The 25,039-nt window shown below is 41.8% G+C and overlaps 1 protein-coding gene across 4 annotated transcripts; it reads left to right on the forward strand.

The window, feature by feature from the left end:
• The first annotated feature begins 10,569 nt into the window (after positions 1 to 10,569).
• On the forward strand, positions 10,570 to 23,795 carry RIC3 (RIC3 acetylcholine receptor chaperone). 4 transcript variants are annotated; one of them, XR_003987621.1, is made up of 7 exons: positions 10,602 to 10,780; positions 14,153 to 14,373; positions 15,027 to 15,105; positions 16,947 to 17,040; positions 20,545 to 20,693; positions 21,817 to 23,111; positions 23,289 to 23,795. XR_003987621.1 is itself a non-coding variant. In XM_030451477.1 (6 exons), exons 1-6 carry the CDS (start codon positions 10,657 to 10,659, stop codon positions 22,308 to 22,310), a joined length of 1,161 nt encoding a protein of 386 aa, XP_030307337.1. In that variant the 5' UTR covers positions 10,570 to 10,656; the 3' UTR covers positions 22,311 to 23,197. The 4 variants fall into 4 exon arrangements, 3 of the variants coding, with proteins under 3 accessions (XP_030307337.1, XP_030307338.1, XP_030307339.1); XM_030451477.1 differs by lacking the exon at positions 23,289 to 23,795 and having other exon boundaries at positions 10,570 to 10,780; positions 21,817 to 23,197; XM_030451478.1 differs by lacking the exon at positions 23,289 to 23,795 and having other exon boundaries at positions 20,548 to 20,693; positions 21,817 to 23,197.
• Positions 23,796 to 25,039: the final 1,244 nt, after the last annotated feature.

Raw genomic sequence — 25,039 nt, forward strand, 5'->3', positions numbered from 1 at the left:
TAAGAAAAATTGATAATTTTTCAGGTATTTCCCTGGGGACATGGCTGATTTTTATTTGTGTGCTTACAATGCAACTAGAGATTCCTGGTTATGGATGACTTATCCCCAACTTTGATGGAAAGGAACAAACATTACAGGTGATTTCTCACCAGCAAAGTTCTACTTAGGTGTTTTACAGATGCTTGCCTTCCGTGGTGGTGGCATGGTGCACCCCAAGCAATTTTTCTCCTGGAATTCTTAGGAGGATGTGGGGTTTTCTTGGACAGGAAGATTTCAGGTGTATGGTGAGAAGGTGCAGCACACAGGAGGCATCACCAGCCTTTCCCAGCCATCAGCCAGATGCTTGCATTTTTACTTTAGTCTTACTATGGGATTTTAGTTAGCTTTTCCAGCCTGACTTCACACACTTTATTTGGGCAAGGGGAAATCAATTTCTTTTCTTTCTCCTTCAACTTTCTTGCAAGTCACTGGGCTTCTGTATTTATTTCCCAGCTAGTCTATGTGCAATTATTCTGATTAGATCCCACTCACCACCTCTCTGTTATAGCACACATACCCTAAACCTTAAAAGGAAAATAAAAGCTGCTATTTCCTATTTTCCTAAATGAAAAGATGTTTCAAGTATTGGGAGACACTGAAAGAAATTCTGCAGTTTGAAGATACTTCAACTTAACTACTAATTGCAGAGGACCAGTGGGCGTAATTTTGGCACTGTATTAGCTTTGCCACTCCATGAATAATTTGCATACAAAATGCTTTATTTTGGCAATCTATTAAAGAGCTATACAGTATTTGTGGCTTATCGCGTTCACGCAGGAAGCAGGATCCTTGGCCATCTCGTTAAATTCTGTTGATGCATAACAATTTAAAGCATGGCACAAGCTGGTATGACATTTAAAGATGCCTTCACTTAATTATATTACACAAATATTGGGTTGTTTATCCTTGGGAATAAAGTCTTTTTGAAGTCAAAGTTGGCATGCGTATAAAGGAGTAAATTTTAACTGATCCCTCAAGTGGGCCTCCTAGCTGCAAATTGGGGTTCTTGCATTTTTTAAATTATTTTTGATAAGAAGCATTACACTTTGAATACAGCCACTGGAGGTTGTTTGGTACTCCCCCCTGCTTCTCCTCCTCTAATGGAAAATACACTCTTCAGTAACAAACCATCATGTGAAACCAAGGGGGTAAGTGGAGGTTGGGAGGGGAGGAAATGGGACAAACAGTAGCAGTCACAACAGATTGTGACTGCAAAAAGCCTCACTTTTGCCTTCAACAGAGTGAAAAAGTCATGTAACAGTGTCTACAGACTGTCTGCATAGAAGTGGTAGGGAAATGAGGAGAAAAAGAAAAATTGATGCTGAAGGATAATCAGGATGAAACAAACACTAGAGTTTGGTTTTCTCCATAGATAATAAAGTGATAGGCTGCAAGTCTAAAATTCACATTGTTCACTTTCAGGTGGTGATCAGATTTTCTTCAATAGTAAAGTTACTTTTATATATATCCCAGGGAGAAGATGAAGAGAACAAGACCAAGAGCAGGATGGGCAGAGGAGTGCCCAGGCCAGTAAAAGGCACGGAGATTCTAGATAAAGAAAAGGAAACCATCCATTTGCCAGTGTTGGGAAGAAAGTGTGCCCAATTTGTTCGGTAGATGACTTTATTAAAAGAGGATATATCAAAGTTTTGCTCACTGGACAGTAAAAGGGAAGACTGGTATGTAAGGAAAACCCTACACTGGAGCATGAGTTTTCTTCCATTTCCTGCCTAGTTCAGCCAGCAAAAAAAGAAAAAGAAAAACAAAACAACAACAAAAAATACCAACAAGCACCCACCCCAAACCAAACACAACCCCGCCTCCCCTCCAAAAAAACATATTAAAAAAAAGGCACCTCAAAAAACAACCCCCCAAAAAACGAATTAGGGACCATTCCTACCTTCCTACCTCACTGTTCCTAAATGAGATGACCTCCCAGTACAGACAGAGCAGAGGGAGTTAACACCACTGAACTGGAGGCAGATCTGCTCCTCCCCCTCAAGGAGAAATTTGGCTCCTTAATCTACTTTTGGCTTTGTTGTGTGCTCTCTGCTCCTCTCCTCCACCCCCTACCCCCCTAGTTAATTAACTAATGAGCTGACACGAAGTAATTTTATATAACATGGACTATTGATACAATCAGTGTTAAATATATTAGCAATTAGGAAAGTAAGATGGTGTTAGGAATCCTTATGTCCAATTCAGTACTGTGATTTAAATGACCATCATCCCATTATCCTCTGAATGGATCTATAAGCTGTCCCTTATTGATGATGGATGTGCACAGATGCACTTCTGGAGAAGCCACACCACGTCTTGGACTATCTGCCACCTGAAATGTCTTCAAACATGCAAGCCTCCTTAAATCCCATTTATTTCTTGTAAGATTTAAGAGCTTCATCCTTAGATCACAGGCAGATCTGGTCACTGCTGAAGCCTGCAGCCAATATTGGGGTCCTGAAATGGGCAGATGTGAAACAGAGTCTGAGTCCTGCTGATGTCCTCAGGTGGCACAGCCCCAGGAAGGTGGTCTGAAAGCCAGTGCAGGACTGCTCTGGGGTGCTCTGTAAATTAGCTTGACACATCAATAGCTTTTAAAATCCAGCCTTAAGGCTTTGGTCCTCCAAGTGCTGTGGCACTTGCCTTTAACTGGTTATGGGATTTCCCACAAACAGAGCACAGGTGAGCAACTTCCACTACTGTCATTTTTTATGAGGAGTTGGACATTATCTAACTTTAGGGACCTGCACTGAAGGATTGAGTCAAGTTACTGTCTAGAAGTTTGTATTTTCAACCACTAATCTACCCTGTGGACCCTCAGGACAGTAATCTATTACTAAAAGATAAAGTTATTAAATTTTAATCCTTCTAAACCAAACCAAGCCACACAAAGCAAAGAAACCACCAGAAAAACCTCACCAAGTTCTGCATAGAAATATTCTTAAGAATTAGAGCAAGAAGTCTGCTTAAAAGTCGTTCTTTGCAGTATAGTTCAGAGTTCTACCCCTGCAACTACTTCCAACACAAATTAAACAATATTCAATACCTAACCTTGTATACAGCATATTCTTTACTATTCCTACAAAGTGCAGCCCTCACTTCTACCTTACACTTTCTATTCACTGTCAGAATCGGTTGAATAAATTTTAGCTTCATAACAAACATCTCTGGGAGTTAATGGAGCAGCAGTGAGGCTGCTGAGCTCCAAGCTGCCCTGGCAGTGCCAACAACTCCTGGGGAATCACTTGCAGGTGCAAGCAGTTGGCAGTGCCCAGGGCTGGCCAAATGCAAGCAGTAATGACTGGCATAAAAACTTTGGCTGGTGCCTTCGACAAACTGGGCACGCTGCAAAACCAGGGCTTGCAGCTCTCCTGCCCCTGCTTCGGCAGCAGCTCCACCAGTTATCTGTCTGCAAGCAGGACAAGCACCTCACGGCTGGGGTTGTCACATTCTGAAAAGCAGGATGCACAGGCTGTACAACATGGTGGTCTGCTGCACAGCCTGAGGATCTCATTAATAACTCTTTGGGGTGTTTTATTCCCTTTCTGTTTTTTTTTTTAATTTTTTCCTTTTCTCTCTCCTCCTTCCCTCCCATTTTTGTAGCTACATCACTTTTTCATCGCAAGAAGTCAGTACAAGACATACACACTGTAGTTGGTTGTCACTGATGTACAAGCCCACAACCCCAGCCCTCACAGCCACACTGAGCCACAAGGTCGAGGTTTGACCTTGCCTGACCTTGCCAGGTTAAGAGCAGTTGTGGAAGGCACCCCAATGCCATGCTAGTGCAAGCCTTAGTCCTCACAGGACCAGCTGTCTGACTGCCTTTTCTCTACCCATTTTTTAAAGCCTAGCTGTGCATGTGAGCAGAGCCAGCAGCCTGAGACTCAGCTGGGGTGGTGAGCAGGACAGAGAGGAGGTGGTGAGGGGAAGGCAAGCACAGGGTGACTGCAAGACCATGTGGGGCTCAGCTGATCTTGGGTTTTTCAGGGTTTTTTTAATGTCAGTGGATGATGCTTGATTTGCACATAGAATTTGGGCCTTTGGGCTAATTTTATTTAATCTTGCAAGATCTCCTGAGAGATTTTTAATGGGAACTCTGTATTAACTGTCCCTGAAGCTGCACATCCAAAGAATATTTAAACTTAAAACCTTCTCAGCCTTTTTGTTCTGAAAATCATAAGCTGCTATTTTCCTGGTGCTGCAGAGGGATGGACATGCTGTATGGAGCTGGGCTGTCCATGCACTTCTTGCATAAGATGTATAGCATCTGAATTACACCCAAGTAGGCTGCTGATATTTTATAAAAAGTTACTATGCAATCCCTGCATTTCCTTCTTGTATCTTAGTTATCTCCATTATCACAAATGCTATGCTCCCTTGTAAGAGGTCCCACCAGTGAAATTACTGGTGTTTTAAGACAGGTCCCCACGTAGTATAAGACAGGGTTTAGCACCATCTAGGAGGAATGGAAATGATATAACCTGCATGGTCATAAGGCTGTAAAGCACATTGGGCTGCTGCTGCTGTTACAATAAATGAAACTGATGTTGTGTCCTGGTTTGAGGGGACAAGGATAGAAAAAACCTTCCTGGGACAGCCCCAGCTGCTGCCAGGCTATTGATGTGGCAGTGATGATGGGGAGCAGCTGAGCTATGGGAGGAGAGGATGGCTCAGGTGATCCAAATGGATCAATCACAGTGTGGTCCTTCCCAGGGTGCTCAATATAAAATGGCTCCCAAGAGCATTTTCTTGGGGCTTTTTGTGGCTGGTGAGTTGCCTGGGTTAAGGTCTGTCTGTTGCTGGTCCTTGTTTCCTCACTGGAGAAGAACACCATTCCCCAGGACAGGTTGCCTTCTGCCTTCCCAGGTAGGACCTTGGTTGCTCTAAGGCTGTTGTGAAATGTCACTGAGACCCTGGGCTTGGGCACCCCCATCTGCTGCCAGATCCAGTGGGGGACTGGTCTGGTTGGTAAGTCATTACCAACTGAGGAGGGCAAGCTCCATATTTACATATCTGTATAATCATTTGTATATTTGGCTATAAGTAGCTTGTTAAACCTACCCAAGTTTTTTCTTCCAGCCTTGAGGTCTTTCTCCCCTATTCCTTTCTCCATCCTCCCCTGGGAGGGTAGTGGGGGATAACAGAGCATCTGTCACTGTCTAGTTAATGTCTGAAACTGTGACATGTTGACATGGCTTTCCATGAATTCCTCTGACTTGCATAAGAGGATGTTGACTGGCCAGTAATATTACTGCTGCCTGTGAAACAGGGATCTAACCTGATGCTAATGAACATTTGCTGATGATTGGTGCTAATGAACATTTTTTACACTGACTTCAAAAGGTGCCATTGGAATGAGCAGGAAATTATTTTTCTCCAGGTATTTTAATTTTGATTGTGCCCACAAAACTAGAATTTCTCATGCCCTAATGAGCAGTATGTGACTCATGCCCTACTACAAGGAAAACGTAGAGGCTGACACTGATGAAACAAGGTGGCTCTCTCCTTCTGCCAGATCTGTGACAGTTGCGACAAATTGTCTTCTGCCATGAGTTCCTACGAGAGACTCAGTTGTTGGTACAGAGGGCAGGGTCAGCAGTAGAAACTTTTAGAGCTTAAAAAAAAAAAACCAAACCACAAGGTGTTTCTATAAAGCACATATTTCTGGCCTACTTGAATCCAGCTGTGTGACTTTCAGGTCAGGAAGAGGAATTACAATACAATCTTCACTAACTTTTTATTCCCCACAAAAAGGTCTTAACAAAATTGGATGAGTTTTATATGAATATGTTAGCAGGGTGTAGAATAACTCTTTGCTTGCCTTCTTCTCACTGAAATGGTAGGTAGCCTTTCTAGCCTGAATAGAGCCCTTTATTTGTAATGAAAGACTTACAAAAATATAACGAATGAATGGAAAGAGAAGCACAGTAAGTTCTGCATCTTTTCATTGATCTGTTATTTTTAGTAAATCACATGCAATCATAACACACAATCCTTGAAATATGGTGTGACAAAAATAATCAAAAATCATGTTCAACCTGAAAATTAAAGGCATCAGCTCACGCAGCTCATGAAAGCAAGAATGTATTTCAGATGGTCTAGTTAGCATATTGCAAACTATTTAGCAACAGAGCATATCACTGCATCTGGTGCAGTGCTGTGATCCTTATTAAACTGCAGTAAGTTTGTTTGCCTGCTTTATATTTGGGATCTGCCAGTTGCTGCCAGATGTGCTATGCCATCTCCTCAGACTGAATACCAGGGTTCCCATCCTGCAAACTCTTGCAGCACCTGTGCCTACCACAGGTAGGGGCATAGGAGATGGGTATTGGAAGGGAGGTTCAACATCCACTATGAACACATGAAGCAAAAATTAATTATAGCACATACTGTATGTGATAGAAATGAGTTACTGCCTAATTATGTCTCCTGATTCCATTCAAATGAATTAAGGTTTGTTGTGAGCCCTTGGGAAATCAGACACATTTTAAAGTTGTAATGACTGCTATCATTATTACTTTTGACAGTCATTGAAGTATAATTATCTGATCATCTATTTAAAAAAAAAAAACAAAACTTGTTATATATGAGTTCTGAGCTGCCAGATTACAGAACAGTCACCTCAGGAACTAAACTGCTTGGCTATTTTCTGTACTGGCACTGCCATCTCCTGGAAGAACAGAAGTTGTGCTTCCAAATTCATCACCTTGAGACGAAAGAAACTTTCCAAGAGCAAGAGGTTAAGTACAAAAGCCAGCAACCCCTTAAATTTAAGGGGTTAAGACTTGCTGAGATACATGGTTTCAACATTAGAAATGGCTGCAATCAAAGGATTTTTCTGAGGAAGAAGAATGCATGTGTGCCATGGGTTATCCCTATCAGAGGGAGCTGGTGGAAGCAGCTAAGTGCTCCAGAGGTCTGGTGCTTCTTTATAAAACATGGTTCCTATACTAACACCCACTAAAAACTGAGTCAATATTACTTAATTCAATGGCCACACCAGTCAGTAACCTAGAAACAGATTCTTGCAGATTATCACATTTTAGAAGAGCTTTGCATTGCAGTTTTCACCTGAAAGGAGATGATATTTTATATTTTTGTCTGCTTTCTTGGCCTTTCCTGAGCCATTCTATGATAATTAGCTTTGACCATCCTACCAATGTACCAAACAGTGGTTCTGGCTGCTTCTGAGGGATTTTCCCCAAACCCAACATGTCTCTAGGTGCCACAACACCAGCTTTTACATCAATCTGCTTGGACCTCTGGCTGCTATGGATTGATTGCCTTCAGCCTGAAGAGGAACTGTAGTAGGAGCCTCTCACATTCTTCCCAGCTTCAACTTCTTAAACCTCTATAAATGAGTGTGAAATGGGTTCTTTCAACCTATCTTCCAGCTGTGTTTATGAATCTTAAGATCCTTGAAGCAAAACTTTTTAAATCTCACTCAGCTTAAAATGCTGGTGTCCTTTTCTACTTCATGAGTGAATTAATGTGCTCCACAGACAGGGGTTTGTGGTGCTTCTCAGTTGGTGGCATTCATCTCACTCAATATTCCCCTCTACAGGATGCCCATCTATGCACCCTTTCTCATCAAGAAAGGAAAATATAATGTGATCTATCACATCTGAAAGTAGCCCTCCACCTCTGTTCAGGTGAATTAGAACTTCAAAGTATAAATTTCCCACTGATCAATACAAACATCTCTCACACATATGTATTTATGTCACAGGGATCTGAAGCTGGTGACATGATTCCAGTTCTGCAGTCTCATTCTTACACAGCCCCCCAGCTTTTCCTTTGCCTTGTTCTCCTGGGGCTTCCCACAATAAAGGAAGCTCCCTATAACTGGCAATGTGGATTCAGTGGTAACAATCCTGCCAGTCTCACTAACCAAGGAATATGCCTTCAGAGAGCACACTGGAAATGCTGATCTCAGTTATACACCCAATTATCTCTGTACTGGAGTTCTGCTAAATTCAGTGATAATTTACTTGTATCCCAAGCACCTTGGGATCCATACAGCACCTTCTCTCAGAGAGGCTTTGTGTTGTAGCCAAACACTCCCTAGATTATCTGTACCTGAGCCAGAATGAAACTGCTGGAGGATGCAGAACTTCTAAGTGTAGTTTAAAATACAGTTCAGCTGGCTCTGAAGGTGGCTGGCATGTAGTAAAGAGGCCATGTTCTCTGGTTCTTACTGTACAAAATGCATCTTCTAGCTGAAAGAAAACAGTGATTATCAGAAAGTCAATTGTCATTCTGCCTCTTTAGAAAAATTCCCATTAAAGATAAAGCCAATTTTAATTAGATTAAGTATCCAATTACTGTAATTACATTTTTAAAAAATTCACATCATGTCGATGACCCTTTTAAAAAGGGTTACAAGAATAATTAGTGTATTCATATTAACCAAAATGTATTGGATAATATTTATACCCAGAAGGCAAAGTACATTACACATATTTCACCTTTGGGGAAAGCTTGCAAATGTTTTGGCAGTGGTATGAATATTTATAGGCAAGAGCGTGCTTTAGCAAGATTATATGAGAAAGCATTTCTATGCTTACAAATTTTTTACCCAAGGGTGAAGTATACATAAAATGTAGTGCAGAGATTATGGATATGCAAAGTGCAATTTAAGCGGGGAGTTTATATCAGTTTGTTTAATTAATTGGAGCAGAACACTACTTCCCCTAATTTTTTTTGTGACAGAAGTGCCCACAGAATTCAAGTCTGAGTTTTCTTTCTGCTCTATGACAGCAGGAAAGAAGGGGGAAAGGGTCTTCCTTCTGCAAGACATCACTGCATCCATAGGTTAAACCATCCCCTTTTAATGCATTCCTGATCACAGAGTAAGCAATCTCCTCTTGTTACCTGATGTTATCAACTCGCCACAGTTGGAAAACTCGCAGGCAGCTTCGAGTCAACATGGCTGATCTGGGGGGAAATCCTCCAATTCTCAGCATGGGGAAAACTTGAAGATATGCCAGAAAGGTTTGCTCACACACAGAAAACAAGAAACTACTTCCTTGCCCCAGGCTACCCACAGAAGGAAGAGATGTGACCCATTTTTAGTACTTTGGTACAGCACTGGCTTGGCAGGATGCAAGGACATGAGCTGTGCAGACTCTTGGGCTGTGCACAAAATCCTTTCTGCAGAGCAGCCAGCACCACCCACCCCAGAGCTTCTCTGCTCCTTTTGATGCCTTTACTAACTTTGCTGCTGCAGGCATCAAGTGCTGCTGGCAAGTTTAGGAAACTTAGGGACACCAAAGCAGTCATTCCCTCCATTCCAGGTGTCCCACAAGTCCTACTGTGAAGTGTCTGAGAACTGGATAATGATTGCTGGGTGAAGTGTTGTAGAGACAGTCCAGCCAGGTTACTCTGGTAATGGTTGGTAAGACCTCACCATGGGCTGCCTAGCCCTGGGGAGAAGGCGATCAGTAAGAGCGATTTCTGAAATCTTCTCCCCAAGTTCCAGCTGTTCAGACAGCAAAAATCTCTTTTTTGGTACTTGAGAGTCTGTGGCATTCTGCTGCCATAGTGGTCTGCAGCACTATGGCAAAGCAATTCTGCTCTCAGCTCAAGTCTAATTAAGAGTAGCTCTTGCGTAAAGTGAGTTAAATTCAATAGTCACAGCCCAGACCCCATGGAAAATAATCTAATTCAACTACAGGAATACAGTGTAATATAAATATAATGGAAATACAAAACCATATAATTTAATTTGACATGACTGGCAGTATTTTGCTTAAGTTGGTGAAAATGAGTGGTTATGAACAATGCACTTCCCTCTTTATTTTGATCTTTTATTGTTAACATAGCGAGAAAGTGATTTCATGATGACTTGCAGCGTAGCAACCTAACAAAGGCATTGAAAATACACAACTCTCAATCTCCCTCTTGAAAATATACACACGTTTATAAAGTATCTTAGATACAGTGAATTAATTTAAAATATACCCAGAACTCTTCTGCATCCACCCTATGTGCTCAAAGGGGTGGGAAAATTCCATGTGGAGAACACAGGTGGCCTACAGCCTCAAAAAGCACTTTTTGCCAAGAAGTGCTTCTACCTTTATCCATCTTACCAGCGGGCAAACCCTGGCCCCTTCCCAGGATGGGGAGAGCCCCAGTACCCGCTCTGCCCCTTCCCAAACCAGCTGGGGCGCGCTGGGACACGCGGAGCTTCGAGGCCCCACCCTGCCCCAGCCCGGGCCGCTGGTGACACCACCGGAATCCTTCACGGGAGAGTCACAAAGGTTTAGTGCTACCACCCCAGCAGAAGTGCGGAGCTGCAGCCCAGGGCATCCACAGCATCTGGAAAACGCTTCGGGTGGGATGAGGAAGGGATCCAAACGCCCCTTCCCCCCTTGAACTGTGTTTTGAGGTTGAGTGCCGTTTCCATAATAAAGAACCAGACCGGGACGCGGGTTCCTCGATGCCCGCTCCTCATCCCCTTCCCCTCAGCCCCGTGGATCCCACCGCCTGCCTCAGGCTCCCGCTCGCCCACGCCGTCACATGGCGCAAGCGCGCTGTCCGCGCCTGCGCAGAGGTCCGGGGTGCGGTACCGGTTCGGTCCGGGCCCCGCAAAGCAGCGGCACGGGGGTCGCCATGGCGTTCTCCAGGTGCTACAGAGTGGCCATCATCTCCTGCCTGGTGCTCTGCGTGTCCCTTCTCCTGCCGCGGACATTCTTGTCTCGGGGCGGCGGGAGGCAGGAGCCTGCGCCGCCCGAGGGTAAGAGGCCGCTGCGGGCCCCACTGAGGCGAGGCTGGGTCAGTGCCGAGGTGCTGGGGCAGCTGCTCGGTGTCCGAGCGTGAAACGAGCGGGGCGGCTCCGGGATGAGCCGGGGGCGGGGCGGGCTGGGCCGGGACGGGCTTGGCTCGGCTGGGCTCGGCTCGGCTCGGCTCGGCTGACGCTGCCGGGTCGGCGGGCACTGTGCGGTGGGACCTGAGACCCTCGCTCCGGGTCTGTGCGAGCGGTGCTGGGGTACATGGGGTGCCCGGAGGGGCTGTGCCGTCTGCTGGGGAGGTGGAGTTCAGCCTCCCGACAAAGCTGAACTGTCTCCCTGTCATGCTTTCTGCTTAATGACCTGTGGAGTGTGGAAGGTTGAGTTTATTATTCTCACTGGGATTTACCTTTTTATTTTTCCTTCAGAAAAGCATAGTTTTAAATCTTGCAATTTTGGTTTTACATGTTTTCTGGCAGCTGCTGATAAGAGTCATAGCACTTTGTTGTTGTGATCCATCGCTTTATTTGGAAGCTTCGTTATTTTGTTATTTTTCTGTACAGAATGCTTTTTGTTGTTGCCTTTTAGATAAAAGTTCATTTGAATCATCTTCATTGTTTACTTCTCTGCTGCAGTATTTTAAGCTTGTGTTTCATGCACCGGGTTCTCATAATGAATGTGCCACTCGATGACTCATTTAGGTTCAGATCCTGACCTGGCAGTCCTTTCAGCCAGGTCCTTGCCTGCTTTCCCACTCTGCATGTCCCTTAAGATCTAGAGGCATGGGTTCATACAAGTGTCTCCCATTTTTTTTTTATGTCCATTGCTTTGTACTGTAGATTTTTCTTCTCAAGATGTCGCAAAAGTTGCAAGTATCATAGCCCCAGTCTCAGCCAGAAGTGAGGCTGATGAGGACAGAGAACTTAGAGGTAGTGCTGGATGCTTACCCACAGGAGCTCATGTTTGGTTTCAGGAGAGCAGCTCTGTGGTGCCCTTCAAAGGTAAAGGGAGTTTGGTGCTTTTCTCACAGCATGGACAATGTCCTGTTAGGTGCTCACCATCAGCACAGGCAATGGGTCACGCAGCAAACAAGGACCTGACACGTGCCCTTCTGTGCTGAGGTAGAAGTGTCACTTGATTTCAGTGACAGTTTATGTTGTCTCCATTTGAAAGAGGTTGTTTTCATCCCTGGAACTGTGGAATCCAGTCATACCACCTCCTGGTGTGATAGGTTGCTGAGTTTTAATAGCATGAGTAATGTTGTTTAACTGGCAGGGGCATCCATATCCCAACACATTTCCATTCATGCACTGTGGATTTGATAGCTCTTGGCAAATGGTGCTTTTAAGTTGCTTTTGCTGTTGATTTCCTCTATAATTTGTATGGATTCTTTGAAATAAAAATACGGAAAAGAGTATATATTTTCTGAATAGGGATGTTGTCATAAAAGTATGAAAATCAACAAGATTTAGAACCAGAAGCCATGAAGTGACCCTTTAAATTGTTTTGGTAATGAAACGTGTCCCTTTGGCTTGATTACCTTTAATTGTACTGAATTTTTTAAAGCACAAACAAGGCCTTGTAGATAATCAGGTATACAGTCCCCTTTAAACACTTTTTCATCTTCGTCAAGTATTTTCTGGTTTCTTCATGTTTTTTTTTTAAATAAGGAATATTTCTATGGTTATGACATGCTCTCACAGCTTTACCTACCCTGTTTTCTCATCTCACCTCAGCCATTCACTATGGAAACAAGGGTCACTATGGAAACAAGTGTGATGACATGCAGAGAGCATTTCTGCTAGAGCAATGGGACTTGCTGGTAAATAAGCTGTTATACTCTGCGTCACAGACTCCAAATAATTCACTGAAATCAAAGTGCTGGGCAACAGTTTCCTCAAAACGGAGCCTGAGCTAATCTGAGAGCAGTTTTTTGTCAGGTGGTAAACCTGGGTGATTTCACCAGAGCTTACATTACTCAACATATGCCATCATGTTTTTAGTAGTAGAACTTAAGGAATCATTGATATAATTTCCTAATACATATTTACTGCCATTTTCTGTGCTCAGGAATTTAGCTGCTTATGATGGTGTTTCCCAGCAAGAACAAATGTTAATTTAATCTGATTTTTCTCATCTTGCTTCTCTTAAAACTGTTTGCAGATGGGTACTCACAAAAGTCAAGTTATTTTCAGTGCTATTTCAAACCTGATTCTCATTTTCCTTATGCAAGTGAATGCAGCCCTCCCCAGTGCCAGCACCCAGCACCTAGCACCCAGCACCCATCCCCAGGTAACCTGCCTTTCCTGCTGCATGTGCCAGGGAGGGGAAGTTTTGCAGGTGGTGTCAAGGGGAGAGCTGCTGCCTGGCCTTGCAGTTCCCATCTCTTCAGCTTCTTTTCAGCACCTCCCACCACCAGACTCTGTGGTGGAGCAGCTGAGTTCTTCACTTCAGTCCCAAACAGTGGAAGGATATGCAGGGACAAGTCTGGATATGGAGATGGAAAGAAGGATCTCAGGTACATGCAGGGGTAAAGCGGTGAATTCCATGGCAAAAATGTTGAATCGATGACAGCAAGAAAATAGAATAATGGATGACTTTACCTGTACTGAGATTCCAGTGCCTTTTCAGTTGGATGAAACTTGCCCACAGCACCGTTTCAGGCACTATGCAGTATTAATCTAGCAGCTATGCAATCTTTCATTTTTTCTAAATTTTGTCTGCCTCTCAAGACTAACAATACATTTTTTTCCCTCTAAATTGCTGAGGACCAAATTATATTCAATCTTCTGTCTTACACTGCTTTACCCAACACCTTTTTAAGGAGAACAGTTTGAGGTGCCACCCCTTTCCTTTGTCTTTCATTATTCATTTGGTAAAATCAGGTAATATACAACTTCTTGTGGCAATAGGCAGATATCTAATGTGTGCAAACACTGCAGTCGTGTATCAGAATGCCAGATGGGTAACAGTTTGTGTATTAAAATGCCTTTGTGTAACATTGAAAGATCAAGCTCACAGCAGAAAACCAATTGTTGGGGCTTTTTGAGCAGAGAACAAGAAGTAGGAGTTTGGGTTGTCAACCTGTTAAAGATGCTGATTCATAAGGTTTTTGGACAAGTGTGTAGCTGTTAAACTCCATGCTTTGTTAATTGCCTGCCAACTTTTTCTCTTAAAATCAAGAGAGGAATTGTGTATATAGTAAAGGACTGAGGCTTGAGTTTAGACTTAACTACTTACAGTCCAGCAGGTTACCTCTTTCATCAGTCATGGTGCATTTAGAAGAAGAGAAAATAGGTCAGCTGTACCTGCTGGAATTTTAGGCAGCATGTAAAAGGGTACAAATAATGGAAGGAAAATAATTGTGTGCTGTTTTGCAGGGAAGCTTGGTCGCTTTCCACCGAGAATGAATTACCAGGCCATTCCTGACAGCCAAGGTGCCCCTCATTTCCCAAGGTCTCACCTTGCTGAAGCAGCTGCCAAAGCCAAGGCAGGTGGAGGTGGTGGAAGTGCTGGTGGAACTGGTAGAAGTCTTGTGGGGCAGATCATCCCCATATATGGATTTGGCATCTTCTTATATATCCTGTACATTTTATTTAAGGTAAGACCAACATAAATTGAAGTCAGGAAAATACCAAGAAAAAAACCCTTAAAACAGAATGATAATCCCAGATCTGTACCTGGCTCCATTTCAGCCACACTCAAAAAAAATTATAAATGCTTATGCTGGACCTTTGACTGGTGGTTGAGAAATTGGTGTCTCTTTCCACAGAAATGAAAGTTTGGTGGGTTTTTTTGCTATGGTGAAGACCAGTTATGAATGCAGGGATGAGTTACTGTGATTGCAGAAAGCATTCCAAGAGGGACAAGTTGGTCACATATAATTCAAAAGCTGTCAGTTACTACACAATAATTGCCCAATGTACTGTTTTTTTATCTCCTATGAGCAGAATAATTACAAGATCAGGATGGAATAGATAAATATTATAAAATTAAAATGCTCTTTTTGATGAGTTATTCTTGAAATATCACTGTGTTTAAAAATATCATTTGTTCCAAGTGCCTTTCAGGAGCTTTCAGCTGGCAAGATCTCTTAGGCATCCTTTATGGTTGTCTGGTTTTGCTGCTGGGCATGCTTTTCTGTGGTTGCTTTCTGGCATATTTTAGTTTTCTACCTTTTTTTCTGTTGCCTTTGGGGCTTATATATACCTATTGCTGTAACTCATAGAGGGGTTGTCCTTTTTCACTCATCAGCTGACTTCAAAGGGAAAAACTACTGCTGGAGAGAGGAAAAACCCTACTGCTGCTCCTGGGAACATGAAGAGGAAAATCAGTGAGTATGAGTTCTGAGCTATATCTGTGCAGCTGTTGACTCTGTAGAGGGTTCTTCAAATTCTGGGCACACTGTAGAGTAGCTGTTCCCTCCTTATAAAGAACAAACCAGAAGCTTCTGTGTTGGAATGTACAAGAGCTAAAATGAATTCCTGTACCATCACTCTAATCTCATTCAGTTAATGAGACCCTCTGATAGTACCCTGATCCCAAGCTCCCCTGGAAGCAATGGCTTTTCATGAGGTTCACTGAACTAGCTGTATGGATTTGCTGAAAAGTTATGTACTTAATGAATAAAAATGAATAATAGGATGTCTATCTATAATTGTAATCCATAATATTCTAGTAGTGGTATATAAATATTATTAAAAGCTAGATTAATGTATTTTTTTTAATTTGTGAATTCTTAGCCATCACCAAACACTTCCCTACTTTTTCCCTTCCCTTTTTGCAATGCTCAGAGTTTTGATGAGTACAACAAAGAAAGCAAACAGTATTCTGAAGTATGATTTTACCTAAACATCAGTGGGATACATCCCAGTATGGATGGACATTAATTAGATGAATTTGTAAGGTTACTGTTGAGGATTGCATGAGTAGTTACCATAGCAGTTTTTAATTGTGTTGTGTTTAGCTGGCTAAATTGTAATAGGAAAGTACTTAGGGCTTTACAGAAAGTGCTAGCAGTAATTCTTTTAACATAGCTGTAATTATCTTGACATTAATGCATATATTAGAAATACCTAATGTACTCAGTGCTATAGATTGTATTTTCAGTGCACTTGCACTGCATTGTGCCTGGCAATTTTGTGCAATTTATTAGCATTGGTAATAGTATTTTTTTCTCTAATGCTTGGTAAGATAAACTAACTTTGCAGTTAAGTTAAATATTTACCATCATTAAATATTACCATCACTAGCCCAAAGAACTAGTGATGAAAATTATTCTGTCTTTTTCTAGAGCTCTTCATTTGTATTCCTAAAGCATTTATGGGAAGCTGGAGCAGAGCAAGGGACAAGTCACTGAACTCAGAACCTGAAAACTGAGCCACTAAGTCACTACATAGTCACTTACTCACTACACAGTGACTTAGAGGGTGTAACTTCCTTCCTCTGCCAGTTTCCCTGTCCCTATTTTTAAAGTCTCAGACATGCATAGTAATTACATCAGTGAGACATTAAGAAGTTACATTCTCTGCAGAGTAGAGATCTTTCAAAAAGTGGGATGTTTATGGATGGCTTCTTCCATTCCTACCTTTTGGGATTTCCTTTGTGCTGCTTTAATGAGTGTGCCTGTAGCACCAATTGATTAGCTCAGGCTGCTTTGATTTTGCTGTGCTGTGGGGAACAATGAATTTCCCCACAAACTTTATTCTCCTTGATAAAGGTGTGATTTCTTGAGCCTTAGACTCATTAGAAAATACTTATATAACCTTTTATCTCTGTTCACAAGTACTTAACATGGAAATTCTGTGAGAACTAGGAATTCTGCAGGAGGCAGGGGAACCACTAGGATTTCCTCAGGGGAAAAGAAAAACCCAAACATGGTATTTTTCCCTAATTTTAAGCTCCAGGGCATTTATAGTGGCTCACTCACTCTGTGTATTGGAAGGCTGCTTGGGAGCTGTTGAAAGGAGATGCTTGCTGCGTGTCCTAATACCACTGGCAATAGTCTTCACCTTCATATACCAGGAAAAGGAAGTAGAACTCTCTAAGCTGCATATTTTAGTTTCCTTGCAGACAGTTTGGTTTAGTACCACGTATGTTACCTGTGATAATGGGTTCAGGGATGTGTTTTCATAATTCTTACTTATGTATCTTGGGCTTTTGCTTGTTTTACAGCTGACTATGAGCTCACCCAACTCCAGGAAAAACTGAGAGAGACAGAAGAAGCTATGGAAAAATTAATCGACAGAGTAGGGCTGAGCTGTGACAGGTATGTTTCAAATTACAGCATTTGAAGAAGGAATTTATCTTGGACTAGGATTTAAATTTTCATACGTCAGTTATATTAAAACAGTACTTTTATACTACTTCAAATTGCAGAAATTTGATTTAAACATCACACTTTTTGTTCTGAGTTTTTTTCCCAGAGTCTACAATTAAAATAAATAATTTTTTCCAAGTTCATTTTCCTTAAACAGAAAAGCAACTATCCCTACCCTCCCCCTTTGTATAGTGCACTATTTGGAAGATAATGACAGGTATGTATAAACAGAAAGTAAAACATCTACATATAAAGTATTTAAAACAACCTGTCTTACATGACTAAAGCATTTCTTACATTATAAAGGAAGACTGTTAACAAGTCTATGTTTTTCATAAGGTGTGTCTTTAAGTTGCCAGAAATAGGCTTATGAGCTGCCCAGACAGTGTGCTGACTCTCAGGACAGATTTTATTTTTTTTTTTACTGAGAAAATGGGTCTGATCCAATATTTGTTTCACTCTATGTTATTGGCTCAGAGCCTTTGTTTAGCAGAACTTCCCTTCTTTGTTCAACAAAACTATTTATATAGATGGATCTAAAAGCCTTAGGGGAAATCAGCATTGTAATCTAATAAAGAATTCTGCGTGCAGCCTCTTTAAAGAGAGGGGGGGAAAGCATCTCTAGATGGAGCAAATAGCTGTTTTTCAAATACCCACAGATTTTCAAGCTATGTTAATCTACACTGTGATACTCATCAAGTACTCATCCAGTAATATAGGATGAACATCTGAAATAAAATGTATGGTTAAAAAGTATAATTAGATCACAGAGTACAGTGCTGGGTTTATTCAGTCTGAATGTTGATAATTTAAATAAAAAGGAAAGAGGAAGAGAGCAAAAATTACTTGAGTTCCATTTATTACTTTGCAGTTAAACAGAAATCCTTACAACAGAAAAGAGCCAGAAAAAGAAAAAACTGGTATTAAACTTAAACTAATGCTGAAAGACCCCAAGTGATACCATAGCCCATTACACTTGCCATGGCAAAGAGACTCCAAGTCTGCCAGGTGAAGTAATAATAACCAAACCAAAAGACCTATTTGGCATTGTCACAAAAAAGCCTGTATCACCAAAACGCACAGGAATAGTTCTGAGATCTGAGCTGGTGCTGCTCTGTCCACTCAGGATACTTCAGGAGCATTCTTGAGGAAACTTTCTGATCAGTGTAAGAGTAAGACACCTTGGCATGTGACTGAGCACTTTGGGACCTTACAAAACATAAGCATTGCCCCTATGACTACTGTAGCTGTGTTGAAGCTACAAACACACAGAACAAAAATAATGAAATCATCTTATAGTGTAAAACTTTTTTATCTGTTGTCTTCTTAGTACTCATAAGTGCTATACCCTGGTAAATCTCCTGTGTGCAGGCACCAGATGTCTTATACATTGCCAGCTTCCAATAGCAGCTCTTCCTAGAGGCCTTTTAGAAATAGTGCATGGACTTTGATTTTTCACTCTCTCCAGGGAAATTTGTCCTTTAAGCAAGGTATCTGGAGGGGTAATACTCTGAAATAAAGAGACCTTGTGTTGCAATATGACAGCTATGTTTTCTAATGAGAGTATCCAGCGTATCAGGAATTTTCCTCTATGAAATGCCACAGTAATGCAGCTGCACTGATTGATCCTATTATCTGATCTAGCATATCTCCCCATTGTGTTAAGCAGACAGGCCTCTCTGTCTTTATCCAAGTGACAGATATTAAAATTACATACACTTTTGTCTATCAAAGGAGGAGTAGTTCAGCAGTTCAATTACAGCTTCTGTCAAAGACAGCTAGCTGATGAAATCCTTTCTTTTTGTGTGCCTTCATTATCTCAAATTCTACATCTGCATAACCCAGGCTTTTGAGAAGATGCTGTCTCACAGCTTCACTTGTTCTACAGAACAAACTGCCACTGCCAGGTGAGGGGGCTCAGTGCAACCTCCATATAGGCTTGGGACCATAGCAGCTTTTCAAACTGCAGGGCAAAGTGCCCCTCGGGGGAAGCACAGAGAAGTGATGTTCAGCTTTGTGCTCTCAGTCAGTGTTAGCTGGGTAGCTGCCAAGGGAACCAGTGGGCCTGCTCCTGAGCCAGGTTCAGCTGTGTGTGGATCTGAGCACAAAAACTAGCCCAGGGCCAGAACTTGGATCACCATCACGAAAACCAGCAATATGATGTTGATGTCTTTGGCTTTGAACCAGTATGACTCTGCTGCCTTTAGTGGAGTAACTATCATGCCACTGTCAGACATGTGTTGAATTAGCATAAAGCACCTGTTGAAGTGCTGCTCTATTCACACCAGTTAGTAAGAGGAAAGACTTAAGGTGGATGATGCACATTTTCAAGGTTATTCATGACATTCATGTACCTGAAAAAAGGTTAAGATAGATACTGATCACCTAAATCCAAACCTGTTGATCTAATTTCCAGCTTCCCTCTTCCCATCTCACCCCTAAGATTCACCGAGCAGCTGTCTGATCCTGGACATTCCCTGTCTGTCTGATGGGCTGGAAATCACCAGAGATCATCTGTCTTACCTCACATAGCACCAGTTCAGCATTCTGTGCAGGTTGAGGGCCCCTCTCTCTGATTAACTGGGGGTCATAGATCCTGCCATAACACAGTGAGATTCAATAGACCACCAGAGTAGTGCCTCAGTCCCCAGAGAGGCTTCAGGTGGCACTTACAGAGATCAAACATCTGTTCAAGACCAAATTGAAACACAGAGTAAAACAAGCACAAGAGCAAGAACCACTTTCACCCCAGGTGCAGCCAGTGTCTTTCTTATTCTGACTGAGTTATACAGTAGAACTCAGATCACCACCCTCCACATAATTTTTTTCCTTTGTCTCTAACATTTTTAGGAGACTATTTTTTTCCATAAATAACATATAATGACTACATGATCTTATCTCTTGGAAGCATTTTGTTACAACAGTAATTGCATTACCTGAGCAGTAGTAATTACTAGACTCAGTAGTGTAGAACCGCCCAGAATTATTGCTTAGTTTTAATACAATAAAAGCCTCAGTCCTCTCTACTCTTCCTCTGATTCTAAAGACAAGTTAAACGTTTTAAATTTAGCATGGGTTATGAATTATATATTCTTACATTGTTTCAAACAAGGCATGGCTCTCTAATTCTCACCTAACACTCTTCTAAAGGCCAGACATTTCTGTAGTGTCTTTTGTACCATAACTCTTGCTTGTGTGTCACTTTCATTTTGCTCTCACATTGGCTGTATCTTCCTTCCTTTGCCTGTTTAGGTTTGCAGGCTCTCTGGATAAATGGATAAATCTTTACACTCGGCTGAAGTGCAGACCAAGTGCAGGTGTTGAAAAAAGTGATCACACAGCAGCCAGATTTCCTTATTCTGTGTGGCTGGGATGGACCAAACAGTTGGGTTCAAAATCTGTTAATAGTTTGTAATAATAGTGGACTGAATTCTGTTGTCTAATATTTTCTAGCAGAACTCAAAATGTTACAACAGACCAGGAGCAAAGGTTGCTTCATCAACTCCGAGAAATTACTAGAGTTATGAAAGAAGGAAAATTTGTAGATGACATCTCTCCTGAGAAGGAAGCTGAAGAAGCTCCTTACATGGAGGATTGGGACGGTAAGCCAAGAGCTTTTCTTGCCATTACCCTAATGAGAAAAATTGAATAAGTATTACTTATAGTCCCAGATATTTTCAAAATTTGTTGTTATCTTTAACCTTTCTTTTCAGAAGTCAGTGTTCAAAATTTTGCAGGAGGTTTTTTTTTTCCCAACCGTAATAGAAAGAAAATAGATTTTGAGACACCCAGCATTTCCTTTAGTGTAAACACTACACTATCTGCTGCCAAAAGTGGCATATGAATTTTCACATATGCTCCATCTGCTGCTGAGTCTTGGCTGCTGGAGGTTTATATCTTTCCCTGTCTTTCCTGGGGTAGATTTCATGCAAAATCACAAAACTCTTGGAAATGAGAATCAGTATGTTTTGAATAACTTACAGGTTTTTACTTTTGATTAGTCACTCTTTGTTTACTCTTGTGTTGTATAAAAGTCAATTACAGGAAGTATGTCTTTTAAAAATTGTTTACTTTAATATCCTTTCTGTTTCTTGGTGTTTACTTGTTACATAAATGTGTTTTCAAGATATCCTAGCTGAGCTGCTCACTGTCATAATTTTAAATGCAGACTTAATTCCTTGTTCTTTAAGAAGCTTTCAAAAATGATCCAGAGCATAAAGCATAAACAGTGGCCTTGAGCTGTTTTCTTAAGCCAGGCTCATGTTGCATTTTCTAAAATGAAATGCACAAAGTCATTGACATACCTGTTATTTCAACTTTATAAATAATGCTCTTTATAGCAAAAGTCTTCAAAATATGCTTCAGTCAATCTGTAGACAGAAACAAAAAAATACAAATTGTTCTATGTAAAGATCTAAAACAGGTAATTTTCGCCTGTTAGGTCCCACAGCTTTCAGCAAAGCTCAGATATTCACTCCTGAAAGTCAGGGTTGATATCCTGGTTTCCTAAAAATAGAGTGGGCTTTTCTCATCATCTTCCAAGAAGTCATGTTTTGCACATTCTTGCCATGGATTTAACACTGTGACATAATAATGCATTAAATGGGTGATGCTTATACTGGCAGTGCTAAAAACAACTGTTCTAACAAACTTGTGCATACATCACTGAAGTCAGTACTACTTTTAAACGTAACATTTCAATCTGCATATCACTTTATTCCTAAGGTTACTCAGAAGAGACCTATCCTGTCTATAATTCTGATTGCTTCAAACGCAAGTGGGACACAATCCTTGTAGATTACCCTGACCTGAGCCAGCCCTCTCCAGAGGAGCTGGCAGAAAGACTGGAGGGCTTGGAAGATGAAGAGCAGCTGTGTGAGGAAACCCTGTTAGCTGATCTCACTATAGGTCATGATTTAATGCAGAAAAATAATGAGGTAACCGGCAGCAGTGAAGATGAGAGGGATCTTCAGCACAGCCACCACCTTGAGGAGTGCTGCTGTTATTATGAGGATGAGGATCCTGCAGTGATAGCAGAAAATGCTGGATTCTGCTGTGAGAGCTGCAGTGAAGCAGAAGCAGAAGCAGAAGAGTCCACCCAAGAGGACCTGTGTGTGGAGTCAGAAAATGAAAATGCAGCAGTGGAAGAGCAGAAAGGTGATGATTTGGATGAAACAGTCACACTGAGGAAGCGCAACACAAAAGGACTTGAGTACTAGAGACACTGATGGATGTTATTTAGGTAGTGAATGTAGAGGTCATAAACTGTCATTTATGTGGTTTTGTTCCTGATGAAGACTTCTCTGTGTTCGTGTCCTTGTAGCAAGTTCATTCCATGGTAACAGTCACATCACCTGCTTGCACTGGGAGCCAATGCACGTGTTCCTTGTGGCTTGTCCTGGCATTGCCCACAGAGCTCTCTCCTTGCTTCTCAGACTGGTATCTTGGAGCAGATTATTCAGTTCAGTTATCTGGGATTCTTCCCAATTCTGAAGAAAAGCTCCTTGTTTTTGCCCTTTGTAATCCCAGAGTTACTCAAATGTCTCTTCTGACTCTCTCAAGAACATGTGTTTGTGTGCTACCAGTTATGAGAAATACTCAAATCCATAGATATGTATTTGAGATTACCAGGAAGCTGGAGGAGAAAGTGTGCCATCTTTCTCTTACCTGAATGTTAACTGATAACAGAACAGGCCATAGTCACACATGACTCTTTTTCAAGTGTATAATTGCTGTGGTACACCCAAGAAACTTATTTGTCACTACAATCGACAAAATTCATATAGTACCCCAAGCTACAGCCCATTTCCCAGCTTTTTCCATGCTGTGGCACCAGTTGCCTGATCTGTGCTGTGTTCCAGGAAGGGCATGAGCAAGACTGAAATGTTCAGAGTTGTTCTTTCTTTATCATTAGCCATGGTGAAACATCTTGGTGAAACTGCCAAGGGAGTGCAGGAATCAGACCATACTTTGTGTAAGAGAACACCAAAAAACATTCCTGGTGACTGAAAAAAGAATAAGTAAGTATAAGCATTGAGAAGTGTTCACTGCCACAGGTGGTGTGAGTGCTTCTTTCCTATCCCCTATCCCTCTCCTCTATTTAAAAAAAAAAAAAACAAACCACAGCAAGCAACCCCATAAACCAAGAAAATAACAGTAAAAATGCTTTCCTTCTCTCCTCTTTGATACTTTGGCAGCTGCCTCTCACTCCTCTGTCCCAACCCCAGCCCAGGAAAGACCCTGATGCTTGGAGTGTGGACCCACACGTGGACAGCACGAGGGCAGGCTGAGGGAACTGTTCTGGTCATGAGGCTGCTGAGACACTGGAGCAGGTTTCCCAGAGAAGTTTTGGCTGCTGTATCCCTGGAATGTTCACGGTCAGATTGGCTGGAGCTTTGGGTAACCTGGTCTAGTGAAAGTTACTTGTCAGCCTCACATCTGTGACTGGAAAAATCCTGGAACAGATGCTCTGAGAAGCTAGGAGCAAGCCCAGTATATTGATACTTGGCTCCAGGACTGGTAAAATCAGGATTGTCAAAATTATGAAAGCTGGGACTCTGGAAAAAAATTGTAAAAGTTGGACACCCAGTGGAAGCAGTCAATGTTATTAGAAGTACAAGTTTACAAGCTCTATGACGTGCAAGGTAAAATAATGTGAAAATATAAAAATCATTCATTTCACATACTGGTAAATAAATAGATATGCTCCAGAATACCAAAGTGTTTTGGTTTTTTTTCTTAAAAAAAATTTACTTTATAAAACCACATTCTTGCAGGTTTATCTAAAACTTCATTTAAGTCTGAAGAAAAATAAGATACCCTGAAAGGAGGTTGTAGCCAGGTGGGGGTTGGTCTCTTTTGCCAGACGACTTTCAACAAGACAAGAGGGCATGGTCTTAAGTTGTGCCAGGGGAAGTTTAGTTTAGATATTAGAAAGAATTTCTTTACAGAGAGGGTGATCAGGCATTGGAATGGGCTGCCCAGGGAAGTAGTGGATTCTCTGTGTCTGGAGATATTTAAAAAGAGACTGGATGTGGCACTCAGTGCCATGGTCTCGCAACCGCAACGGTGGTTCAAGGGTTGGACTCGATGATCTCTGAGGTCCGTTGTAGTGTAACAAGGCAACCAGGTGCCACTAATTGCCAGGTAGGGGGCATGAGCTTGTGTCAAGCCCCCCTGTGCCTGATTAGGGTGGGCCCCCACTGTGCATGAGCAGGACCAGGGGGCCAATAAAAGGTAAGACCTAAGACACAGGCTCAGCTCACACTGGAACTCACAATCTCGGCATGCTTGGCTTTAAGTGCTGCTTTCAGCACTGCACTACCTTTATTGCTCCACTAGAGCTCATCGCCGTCAGGGTGAGGCTTTGAGGAGTCTCGAACCCGTGGCATTTAGCAGTCCCTTCCAACCCAGCCAATTCTATGATTCTAATTAGATGTTTAATGTGGGAATAATTTAAAAAAAAAACACAACCCTGAACTAGTCAGCTTTTCATTTTAAGGGGACAGAAACATTTGCATAGCACCTACATTTTCTATTTCTCAAAAAAAAATAAGAGGTGTTTTCCTTTACAGGCAGATATAGGCCCAACGCTGTCTATAATGGGTATTTCTACAGCTGCTCCCAAACACTGGATTTTTCAGCCTGTCATTAGTTGGAGCAAATATAGTGTTAAGAAATGCAAATCCAGTTCAGTGTCTAGTAGGAATTTGCAGTATTTACTTTCTGTGGTACTTTAAATTACAAAGCATCCTCCACAGATAATTTTTCTTTGTTCAAAAAGGAGAAACAAAAGCCTCAGTCTTTTAGTCATGGGTTACAGATAGACTCAGTGCATGGATCAGTCCCAGTGCAAAGGCAGCTCAAAGGAAAATGGAAGAGCAGATGGCTATTTGTAATAAATACAGACCCTTACAGGGAACACATTTTAAGAGATTTTGTTTTAACC

This window comes from Calypte anna, chromosome 5, assembly GCF_003957555.1.
Source record: "Calypte anna isolate BGI_N300 chromosome 5, bCalAnn1_v1.p, whole genome shotgun sequence".
NCBI classification, from domain to species: Eukaryota; Metazoa; Chordata; class Aves; order Apodiformes; family Trochilidae; genus Calypte; species Calypte anna.

What these genes read in the sequence shown, in the direction of transcription:
- RIC3 (XM_030451477.1), top strand. Translation starts at nt 10,657, where the DNA reads ATGGCGTTCTCCAGGTGCTACAGAGTGGCCATCATCTCCTGCCTGGTG. An exon ending in GAACATGAAGAGGAAAATCA is followed by an intron (nt 15,106 to 16,946) that starts GTGAGTATGAGT and finishes CTTGTTTTACAG; the next exon opens with CTGACTATGAGCTCACCCAA. An exon ending in GTAGGGCTGAGCTGTGACAG is followed by an intron (nt 17,041 to 20,544) that starts GTATGTTTCAAA and finishes AATATTTTCTAG; the next exon opens with CAGAACTCAAAATGTTACAA.